The sequence below is a fragment of the Schistocerca americana genome, chromosome 2, assembly GCF_021461395.2.
Source record: "Schistocerca americana isolate TAMUIC-IGC-003095 chromosome 2, iqSchAmer2.1, whole genome shotgun sequence".
In the NCBI taxonomy this organism is placed as follows: Eukaryota; Metazoa; Arthropoda; class Insecta; order Orthoptera; family Acrididae; genus Schistocerca; species Schistocerca americana.
Genome location: NC_060120.1, coordinates 141,644,018 through 141,656,095, shown reverse-complemented (window position 1 = coordinate 141,656,095; position 12,078 = coordinate 141,644,018). Strand labels below are relative to the sequence as shown.

Below are 12,078 nucleotides of genomic sequence, written 5' to 3'. Positions count from 1 at the left end.
ATTGTACAGTCGTATTTTCCGTTTACATTTTGCCGCAGCAAATCTATAGAATTTCGTTTAGTTGTTCTTTGCTCTCTCCAGCAATTTAATTGTAGTGTACCTCTTCATTATTTAACAAGCATTTCTGGAAAGTAGTGTAAAGTTTAAGTTGTTGTTTCAGAAACTTTGCACTGTTGTTTTTGTTTACACACAGTTGCGTGCAGGCCCAATCTGTGAACCATATTTTCGTGTTTATCTGCAATTTAACTGACAAATTCTTAATAAACTATTACGTTTATCATGAGTGAAAAGTGCTTGACTTGCCATAGAATTGTTAGGTCGGGGCTTTGGTGTGATGGGTGCTGTAGTTTTTTCCATGTGGGTGACTGTAGTGGTGTGGGAATAGGGGAAGTAAATGAGACTCACAGTGGTTTTGTAGGATATGTAGTAGAGATAGGACGATACTAGAACAGGAGAGGAAAATTGCTGCCCTTCAGGCTGAGCTAGACAAGGCCAGGGGAGATCTTGACAGGTTAAAGAGGGAGAAGGGTAAAGAGAGGTGGGAAGTGGCAACAGGCAACAGGAGGAACAGGCCTAGAACTTTGCCTGACAGTGTCGTGGTGAATGTGCAAAATAAATTTGACCTGTTGCTTCAGTTAGAAGCTGGTGAGCCTCAAGCAGTTGCATGTGTAGATAGGGCACAACAAACTTTCAGCAGCAAATTGAAAAGTAAGAATGTAGTAAAATAAGTAAAGAAAAAGAAAGTGTTTTGTTAGGTAGTTCCCACTGCAGAGGTGTTGGCCAACTTCTGCAGGATGAACTAGGATCAGAATACCAGGTCACCATTTTTTTTAAACCTAGTGCTGGTCTGGAGCGGGTGACAGAGGATTTAGGGTAACTTTGCAAAGATTTCACTAAGGAAGACATGGTGGTTATAGTGGGTGGGCCAGGTAATAGTATTGACAGAGATCCTGGGTACAGTATAGTGTGTAACCTGGCAAAGAGTGCATCAGCATCAAAGCATACTAGTGTTGAGTTCATATCTGTTCTTTGGTGCCATGATTGACCTCATTTGAACTCTTCTGTCAAGAGAGTTAATTTGGAGTTGAAATGGTTGCTTATGTCGGGTGCAGGGTCACACATTGGTGTGGTTCCTGTTGATTTTCTCAATAGGTGGGATTATACCTCAACAGGAAAGGGAAGGGTAAACTGGCTGGGGAAATAGCAGGAAAGTTAAAGGGGAGAGGCACTGTCATGAGTGATAAAATACCAGTGGTTATAGGGTTCAGAAAAGACCCTTTTTTAGGGTAGCGAGGACAGAAAGAAACCAAATTTTAAGAGAGGTTAGGACTGAGATTAACCTTCAGTTTGAGAAAGAAACCAAAAAACACAATTCTAGCTTATTACATCAACATAAACAGCTATTGGTTAAGAATTTTCAACAGTCAGCAGATATTTTAACTCTACCCAATTTTAGCTCAGTCAATGTGAAATGTCCGCTATCTTTATTGCATCAAAATATTCGAGGACTGAGAAATAAAATTAATGAATTAATTATCTGCATAGATGAATTAGAGTCCTCAAACCTAGCTGACATAATCTGCCTCTCTGACCATCATGTGACCACTGGTATAGAACTTTTTAAGTGTTACAGGGTTTAGGTTAGCATCTCACTTTTGTAGAGCAGAAATGGAGAAAGGAGGAGTTGCCACATCCATCAGGAACTGTCATAAATTTAAGAACATAGACATTCATAAATTTTGCCTAGAAGAGTATATGGAAGCATGTGTAACAGAAGTAGAATTTCACAAAAAACCCTTCATAATATTAAGTGTATATCGAGCACCTGCAGGTAACTTAAATCTGTTCGTAAACCACCTTGAAGCTGTACTGGCCCATTTAACAACCAAAAACAAACAAATAGTGGTTGCTGGTGATTTCAATGTAGAGTTTCTTAAAGACTCTCCCAATAAGACCTTATCTGAGTTAGTAACACTATCATTCAACTAAATTCCCACTGTAAAGTTCCCCACGAGGGTAGCCAATTGTTCACAAACAGCCATTGATAATATCTTTATAGAAAAGTCCAATGAACAAAATTATATTACAAAACCAATAGTCAATGGCCTCTCAGACCATGACATACAGTTCCTTCTGTTAAATGTTAATACTGAACAGGATATAAAATCTGTTAAATCTGAGCTCAAGAGGGTAATCAATAAGCCAAAAATTGATTATTTTAGGACACTCCTCAGAGACATTCACTGGACTGATGTTTACAGTGGTCATGGCAGGAATGAAAAATATATCACTTTTGCTAATAAAGTGCTTACCTTATTCGAACACTGTTTTCCCCAAAAACTTACCAAGGTTAGAGAAAAGTCTACTAAGAAGCCATGGATTACTCAAGGAATAGGGGTATCTTGTAAAACAAAAAGAAAACTGTATCTCTCAATCTGAAACAATGCCGATGTTGATGCTATAGCACATTACAAGAAATACTGCAAAATACTAAAGACTGTAATACAGACATCAAAGCAAATATATTACAAGGGAAAGATAGTCATATCAGATAACAAAATAAAGACAATATGGGATATAGTGAAGGAGGAGACCAGTAGAACCAGACATGAAGAGGGACAAATAGCATTAAGACTAAATGATACATTGGTGACAGGTGTGTATAGTGTTGCAGAACTTTTTAACAAACATTTTACAACTGTTACTGAAAACATGGAGCTGTCAGGTTCTGTAGATGCTGCTATGGAATACCTCAGACCAGACATTTCAAGTAACTTCCATAACATGAATTTGACCCTCACTACCACAGCAGAAATAATGTCCATCATAAAATCTTTAAAATCAAAAACATCTAGTGGGTATGATGAAATATCAACAAAGCTAATTAAAGAATGTGATTCTGAGTTAAGTAACATATTAAGCTATCTGTGTAACCAGTCGTTTATCAGTGGAATATTTCCTGAATGGTTAAAATATGCTGAAGTTAAGCCACTGTTTAAGAAGGGAGATAAGGAAAAAGCATCAAATTTCCGTCCAATTTCACTTTTGCCAGCATTCTCAAAAATTTTAGAAAAAGTAATGTACAGTCAGCTTTTTAACCATCTTATCTGAAATAACATACTGTCAACGTCACAGTTCGGATTTTTAAGGGGTCTGATATTGAGAAGGCTATCTACACTTACAGTGAAAATGTGCTTAATTCATTAGATAAAAAATTGCAGGCAATTGGTATATTTTGTGATCTGTCAAAGGCATTTGACTGTGTAAATCACAATATCCTTTTAAGCAAATTAGAATATTATAGTGTAACAGGAAATGCTGCAAAATGGTTCAAATCTTATATCTCTGGCAGGAAACAAAGGGTGTTATTAGGAAAGAGACATGTATTAAGCTATCAGGCATCATCCAACTGGGAACTAATTACATTTGGGGTCCCATAAGGCTCCATTTTATGGCCCTTACTTTTTCTTGTGTATATTGACAACCTTTCATCAGTAACATTACCAGATGCCAATTTCGTTTTGTTTGCCGATGATACAAACATTGCAATAAATAGCAAATCAAGTGACGTCTTCGAAAGATCAGCTAATAAAATATTTGTGGACATTAATCACTGGTTCCTAGCTAATTCTTTGTCACTAAACTTTGAAAAAACACACTACATGCAGTTCAGAACTTGTAAGGGGTGTTTCATGAGTATATGCGTAATATATGATGTCAAGCAGATAGAAGAAGTGGACAGTGTTAAATTGTTGGGATTACAGCTTGATAATAAATTCAACTGGGAAAAGCACACCACAGAACTGCTGAAGCGTCTTAACAAATCTCTCTTTGCAATGTGAATTGTGTCACACATAGGGGATATAAAAATGAAAAAGCTGGCATACTATGCTTACTTTCATTCCATAATGTCATATGGGATTATTTTTTGGGGTAATTCATCAAGCCAAGCTAAAGTTTTCTGGGCACAAGAACATGCAGTAAGGGTCATATGTGGTATGAACTCAAGAATATCCTGCAGAAGCCTATTTAGGGAACTAGGGATACTAACTACTGCTTCCCAATACATTTACTCCTTAATGAAATTTGTCATTAAAAATATATCACTTTTTCAAACCAACAGCTCAATTCATGGAATCATTACTACAAATAAGAATAATCTTCACAAGGATTTAAAGTCACTTAGTCTCGTACAAAAAGGTGTGCATTATTCAGGAACACACATTTTCAATAACTTGCCAGCAGCCATAAAAAGCTTAACAACCAATGAAATTCAGTTTAAGAGAAGCCTAAAGGATTTATTGGACGCCAACTCCTTGTACTCCATTGATGAATTTCTCAGTGCAGTAATGTGTTCATTGTAAATAAGTGTGTGTGTGTGTGTGTGTGTGTGTGTGTGTGTGTGTGTGTGTGTGTGTAAGTACAATCTAACTTCTACACCATGCAGTAATGTGCTCATTGTAAATAAGTATTATAGTAGTTGTATTACACGTTTATTACCTTATAAATAAATAAATAAACTTTTTTATTTTAAATTCAGTGCATTAGTATTTGTAAAATGATCCTTTCATATAAAAAATGATGATCATTCCACTTGGGACCTGTGGAATGGTACATTAGCTAATTTGTTTGAGTTGTAAATATTTGTCATATATTGTTTTTTCTGACATGTTCTACATCCTGGAGGACCTCCTCACTACGGATCAATTGGAATGAAAGTAAATCTAATCTAATCTAACCTGAGGTCTGTACAGATATTCTTCAAAAATAGTTCCAGACTCCTCACTTATTCTTTAAAATTTAAAATGGGTCACTCATTATAATTTCCGGAGATTTCAAAAAAGGGGGGGGGGGGGGGTGATAACGATTGAAATGCAGATTCGTCATGTGCAAATTTAAAATCTTTTTTTAAATTTAAAACCTACTTTTTTTGATCGCTCTATCAGCCTTCCAACTTCCAACTGACCAAGCATATGCATACTGCAAGACTGGAAGATGAATAACAAATAGAAAACTCATCCGTGAATAGAGGAGCTTCTTACTGTGAATATAACTGTATTAGTAGCTACCGAAAATATTGTCATACTTAAAACACTGCCTTGAACTGAAAGTGATCAGACAGGTTATTGTTGGCTAAAAAAATTTGAAGTCATTTGCAACGGCCTCATGCAAGGAGCTGTCTACTTCTCAATAGGCTGTAGACCTTTTCAAAGATAAAAGAAACATCTATTAAGTAACACATGCACATCCACCACAGTTGGGGTATCAATGGTGGTATGATAGCACTCAAATCTACAATGAAAGTGGCAAGTAACTAACAAGATTGCTGGATTCCAATATTTAGGTAAGATGATTATTTACCACCTGCTCCAGTATCTGTCTCATACAGCTAGTACAGTCTGTAACACTACAACCTAGAGCCTCACATATTTTTCAACTTCTGATTTCTCACATTTATAACCTTTTGTTTGTAAATGGATGTGTCAATGAATTTTTTTCAGTAATTAGAGTTTATGAAAATGTTATCTATGTTGATACAATAAGTAAAAATGATTTATGTCAAATCACTGCAGTAACCTGGTTTGATATGTAAAGCCTTACTTCAACACAGATGAAACCTAACCTAATCTAAGCCTTACTTCAAGACAGATGAAACCAGCAGCAATGTACTCTAGAGCCTTGGTACATTAAATGCAAGCATAAAAACTGCAATCTTAAAGTCACTGTGCACTCTCTTCTTACTATTTTTACCCTAGTAACACCATCCTTAACCAATTATTCTTATAGCTATTTGGTTTCAAGGTAAATATGTCCCTGCTGATGACTATTCCTTTACTGTAATTTAGGGTGGTGCTCAGATCAGTACCAATATGGCTTCTCTCCATACATCCATGCAATTTGGTTACTTGGGCAACTGTCACTGACTCACCCAGAAATGTACAGTTATGTGGCTAGTTTACTGACGTAAATGACTCTCCACTCTCTCGTTAAAAAAAAAAGTTACCACAGGGCTTGTTCTTTTACTGACATTTACTGTGGGTTTGATACACTTCCCAGGCAGACTGGCCATGTGAAGTTTCTTGGCTGACTAGCTGAGCTTTGGGCCACACAAATCATTGGGTATGTTTCTATTTGTCATTTTAGGATTAACAGACATGCAACTATCAGACAGGTAATCACAGAAGAGCCTCAAATATACAGGAAAATTAATACAACTGAGGCGCGGTAGCTCTGTTACTGACATTATATGCATTAGATTTGACAGAATTCCCAAGTGGATGAATAATATGAGGTCTGTTGGTGGGTTGGGTGGGAATACTGGCCAATGGACCAGCCAAACCACTAGGAGAAGAGATTTTAGTGTATTTTCAGCATTAACAGAAATCAAATGAGTAGATAAGGAACTAGAAGTTCATATCAGCACATTCTTATCTTATCTGTCAACTTAATTTTCTGCATTTTATCTGTACCACCACATCATAAATGCTATAACTGTCTTCCTTTCTAGTTTTTGGAAAAAAAATCATTTCTGAACAACGCTAAGTTCAAGACGTACATTCTCAGAAACTTCATTCTCAAATTAAGGCTTATATATGACACTAGCAGACTCCTTTTTGGAATGAAGTGCTCTCTATGCATGCGCTAGACTGCTTTTATGTCCTCCTTGCTAAAATTCTCTTCCTTTCTAGTTTTCGGGAAAAAAAATCATTTCTGTACAACGCTAAGCCCAAGTTGTATATTCTCAGAAACTTCATTCTTAAATTAAGGCTTATGTTTGACACTAGCAGACTACTTTTTGGAATGAAATGCTGTCTATGCTTGTGCTAGACTGCTTTTATGTCCTTGCTTCATCTGTCATGCATTATTTTGCTGCTGAGGTAACAGAATTTCTTTCCATTCTCAAAAGAAGCTTCAAATGAAATTGTATGCCTGTGGAGTATGTCTCAGTTGTTTGCAGGGAGCAGTTTCCTGTCAGGAAGACAGGGCTTGTACGAAAACATTTTTTCACAACAGCACTCATTAAGTTCGTAGGCTTCCATGACCAGTGTAATTTTGAATAAAATAACTCTGGTTATTAGGCTGCATCATTATAGAACAGCCCTCTAGGATTGTCTGCAAACAATGCTGTCATTTAACATGTTGCAAAGTCAACAGAAGATCAAAACAAATTGCAAAATGATTTAACAAGATACCTACATGGTGCAAGAAGTGGCAATCGATCCGAAACAATAAAAAGTGCTAGGGTCTTCACATGAGATATAAAAGCATTTCATTAGATTTTGGTTACACAATGAATAATACTTTAATCAGATAAATCCTGAGGGATCACAATTACAAACAACCTAAAGTGGAAATGTCACAGAGAAAATGTTGTGAAGTTGGCAAACCAAAGACTAAATTTTATGGGCAGAACAATTAGAAGACGAAACAAGTCTAGTAAAGAGACTGCCTGCACTATGCTTGTTCGTCCTCCTCTGGAATACTGCTGTGCAGCATGGAACCCTTACCAAAGACAATACTGATGAATAGCCACCATGTCATCCTCTGTTAATAGCATCACTGGATGTGATATGGAGAGGCATGTGGTTAGCACATCATACTACCAGCTGTTGTGAATATCCAAACCTTGGAGCCATTACTTCCCATTCTTGCATCTCCACAATGCTAAAGGTATCCTATTTCAGTCATACCACTGATAAATAATGTCTGGCAGTACAGGGAATCAAGCACTGGCAATAAGATACTCACATACTTAACAGTTCAGCCATGGAGGTGGGTGATATGTTATTACACTGTATTTTATTATTATAATGATACCTTCTCACTTCTCAAATAAATGGAAATATGAATGCAAAAAATTATTCAATAATAGTGTTTTGATCAAATTTTGTAGCCCAGCGAACAGTACTTAGGACTGTTAAGACTGTTCCTACATGATCACATTGGGATGCCACAGATTTCAACACTATTAATATCACAGAGGGGATTTCAGTACTTCTCGAGTCTAAACATCCTCTTGCAGTTTTACTTACAGTCTCATAAGGGCCATATCACTTTGTTGAGATCCTTTATCATCTTCCACCAAAATCGGGCCAGCGAAATCTACTATACGGCTTGGACTGCGGAGCAGCTGAAATACAAATGAAAAAATACTTTTCATTGATTGATTCCAGTTAATGACACAACATAGTAACATCAAACAACAGTGGCAAAAAATGTAAACTCATACTAACAAAGAGATAGAGGGGCTGGCCAGTACTCAGATCAGTACAGCCGATAGATAAAAAATAAAAAAAATAATAAAAAAATAAAAAAAAGAACCGAAAATTTACGTTCCTCGCTTTCAGAACAGTGTTCCTTCATCAGGGAGGAGACAGGGGAAAGAAAGGGAAGAAGGGAAAGTGGATTCAGTTACTCACAACCCAGGTTATGAAGCAACAGGAAAAGGAAAACAGGGAGGGTAGCAAGGATGGAGGCATGGTTGTCAGAGGGAAGCCAAAGGTATTCTACTGTAAGTACTGTGCCAGCTTCAAACCAAAGAGGATGCATACAGAAGTAAAGAGGTATATAGTATGAAGATAAACACAACTATGTAGGATGAAAAGATGCGTGAATGGCTAAAGAGGAAAGGGAAAGAGTAGAAGACTGAAGAGTAAATGGGAGTGAGGTTGTTTAACGTAGGTTCAGTCCAGGGGGATGGCGGGATGAAAGGATGTGTTGGAGTGCAAGTTCCCATCTCCGCAGTTCAGAGGGACTGGTGTTGGGTGGGATAAGCCAAATGGCACATACGGTGTAGCAGGTTCCTAGGTCCCTAGAATTATGCTGGAGGGCATGCTCTGCTACTGGGTATTGGACATCTCCTAGGCGGACAGTTTGTCTGTGTCCGTTCATGCGCTCAGCCAGTTTAGTTGTTGTCATAACGATGTAAAAGGCTGTACAGTGAAGGTACGTCAGCTGATAAATGACATGTGTAGTTTCACATGTGGCCCTGCCTTGAATTGTGTATGTTTTACCAGTAGCGGGGCTGGAGTAGGTGGTTGTGGGGGGATGCATGGGGCAGGTTTTGCAGCGGGGTCGGTTACAGAGGTGGGAATCGCTGGGTAGAGAAGGTAGTCTGGGAATATTGTAGGGTTTGACAAGGATGTTACGGAGGTTAGGGGGACGACAAAAGGCAACTCTGGGTGGTGTGGGGAGAATTTCGTCAAGGGATGATCTCATTTCAGGGTTTGACTTGAGAAAGTCATATCCTTGGCGGAGTAATTTGTTGATGTATTCGAGGCCAGGATAATATTGAGTGACAAGGGGGATGCGTCTGTGTGGTCTGGGGGTAGGAACATTGTTGTTGGACGGGGAGGAATGTATTGCTCGGGAGATTTGTTTGTGGACAAGGTCTGCAGCATAGTTGCGGGAGAGGAAAGCACTGGTCAGGTTATTGGTGTAATTGTTGAGGGATTCATCACTGGAGCAGATACATTTGCCACGAATACCTAGGCTGTAGGGAAGGGAGCATTTGATGTGGAATGAATGGCAGCTATCAAAGTGAAGGTACTGTTGTTTGTTTGTGGGTTTGATATGGACAGAAGTGTGGATGTGAGCTTCAACAAGATGAAGGTCAACATCCAGGAAGGTGGCTTGGGTTTTGGAGAAGGACCAGGTGAAATTCAGATTCGAAAAGGAGTTGAGGTTATGGAGGATATTAAGGAGTGTTTCTTCACCATGAGTCCAGACCACAAAGATGTCATCTATAAACCTATACCAGGCCAGGGGAAGCAGCTGTTGGGTCTTCAGGAAAGCCGCCTCCATGTGGCCCATGAAGAGGTTGGCATAGGACGGAGCCATCCTGGTTCCCATGGCCATTCCCCTGATTTGTTTGTAGGTCTGGCCTTCAAAAGTGAAGTAATTATGGGTGAGACTGAAGTTGGAAAGTGTGATAAGGAACGAGGTTTTTGGAAGATCTTTGGATGGGTGTTGGGACAGGTAGTGCTCAAGGGTAGAGAGACCATGGGTATGTGGGATGTTTGTGTAAAGGGATGTAGCATCTATGGTGACAAGAAAGGTTTCAGGTGGGAGAGGAGTGGGAATGGATTTGAGGCGTTCTAGGAAGTGGTTTGTGTCTTTGATGTAGGATGGGAGTCTGCGTGTGGAGTATGTGGCAGAAGGACCGCGTCAACTCTCCGACACCTCAACCTACAAAGCTCTTACCCAGGATCCCATTCCCTCCATCCAGATTGAGCTGCAGAAAATCCTAAAAATCCAAGGCCCTTTCCTCTTTAGCCGTTCACGCATCTTTTCGTCCTACATAGTTGTGTTTATGTTTATACTATATACCTCTTTACTTCTGTATGCATCCTCTTTGGTTTGAAGCTGGCACAGTACTTACAGTAGAATGCCTTTGGCTTCCCTCTGACAACCATGCCTCCATCCTTGCTACCCTCCCTGCTTTCCTTTCCGTATTGCTTCATAACCTGGGTTGTGAGCAACTGAATCCACTTTCCCTTCTTCCCTTTCTTTCTCCCCTCTCTCCTCCCTGATGAAGGAACAAAGTTCCAAAAGCTAGGAAAGTAAATTTTCGGTTCAGTTTTTTTTATCTAACGGCTGTACTTAGCTGAGGTAAGTACTGGCCAGCCCTTCTATCTCTTTGTTAGTATTTGTGTGTGTGTGTGTGTGTGTGTGTGTGTGTGTGTGTGTGTGTGTGTATATATATATATATACATATATATATTGGCTGTACTGAGCTGAGGTAAGTACTGGCCAGCCCCTCTATCTCTTTGTTAGTATTTGTTTCACATCCTTATATGAGATTTTCCATTAATCATTTAGATCACCTATACGGTCCACATCCTTCATTGTTTTGTCCCTTTTGTTAGCCATCACTTACATCTGTCACCTAAACACTTTGTCTTCTTCAGTGTTTTATATATACATAAATAAATATTTTCGTCACCAACTGTGCTAGTTTCATTTTCCTCCTATTATCTTGTTCCGTTTATAGTCCACTTCTCTTTATTTATTTATTTAGTGATTTATTTATTTATTTAACATTCCATAGTTTTAATGTTTGTTATTCGCTGTTTTCCAGCCAACAATCACTGCCAACAATCTCTTCCACACCTACCAGTATCATCCATTTCCGTCGATTTCGTGTTGCTGGCAATATTTTTGTGCCATTGGCTATCTTTCTCTGCCACAGGAAAAATCTTTTGGGACATTTCTGCGCCACCCGCGAACTTTTTTGCGGCACGCGCAATCTTTTTTTCGCCAGTCGCTATCTCTGTTTTTGAGCAACGTGTGTTCTTTTCCCCTGATCTGGACATACTTGCTTGGTCTGGTCAACTTTTTCCATATTTTTCTTATTTAGTGGTCTTCCTTTGGTATTGAACATTACCAACACAATTTCTTTCTTTCTCGTCCTTCCCTCCGTATTTTATTCCTTCTTATGATTACTATTTTAACTTTAGTTATTTAATTTCCCTACCCACCAGTTACCCACTACGTACCCTAATCCTATACCACATTATTTAGATTCATTATGGAAACATGCATTCACCGTAGCCAAACTGCAATCCCACATACTTTTCCTCCGGTCCTGCTTAACCTTTGGAATTACCCTTAAATGACCTACCTTAAAAGTTCCCATCTCTGGGTGCAATTCCTCCTTCCACCAGTCTCTCCTGGACTTCCAGAACCTTCAATCCTTAGCCCTTACCCATTTTGTCCTGAATCTCTACACTACTTCATGTAACCACCACTCCCAACAGCTCCTATCTCTCTTCAAAGTCCTCCACCTCTCAAACCCTTGCTTGGAGAACACACTGAGGAACATCATCCTAGAAGCCAGCTGTAAACTTGAGTTCCATGCCACACACCACCTGAAAAAACTATCCACAGTGCTAGTGCAACACCTAAGAACTGGGGTCCCTCTCCCTATCCCCCACAAACACCAACCACAACAGAACCTTCAACAAACCCCCATCATAGCCAACAAACCCAGCCTAGCCATCCTACTCAATCTCTCAATCCCAGCACATACCCCACACAGACCAAATCTCAACTATAACCACAGCCAAATGCCACATA

At 39.0% G+C, this 12,078-nt stretch overlaps 1 protein-coding gene across 1 annotated transcript in view; it reads right to left on the bottom strand.

Moving 5' to 3' along the window:
* Nucleotides 1–12,078, bottom strand: part of LOC124595869 (brefeldin A-inhibited guanine nucleotide-exchange protein 3) — a 306,469-nt gene that overhangs the window by 209,873 nt on the left and 84,518 nt on the right. Inside the window, exon 8 of the mRNA XM_047134775.1 lies at nt 8,034–8,131. Within this exon, the coding sequence (XP_046990731.1) occupies nt 8,034–8,131 (98 nt within the window). The remainder of the gene's footprint in view (nt 1–8,033; nt 8,132–12,078) is intronic.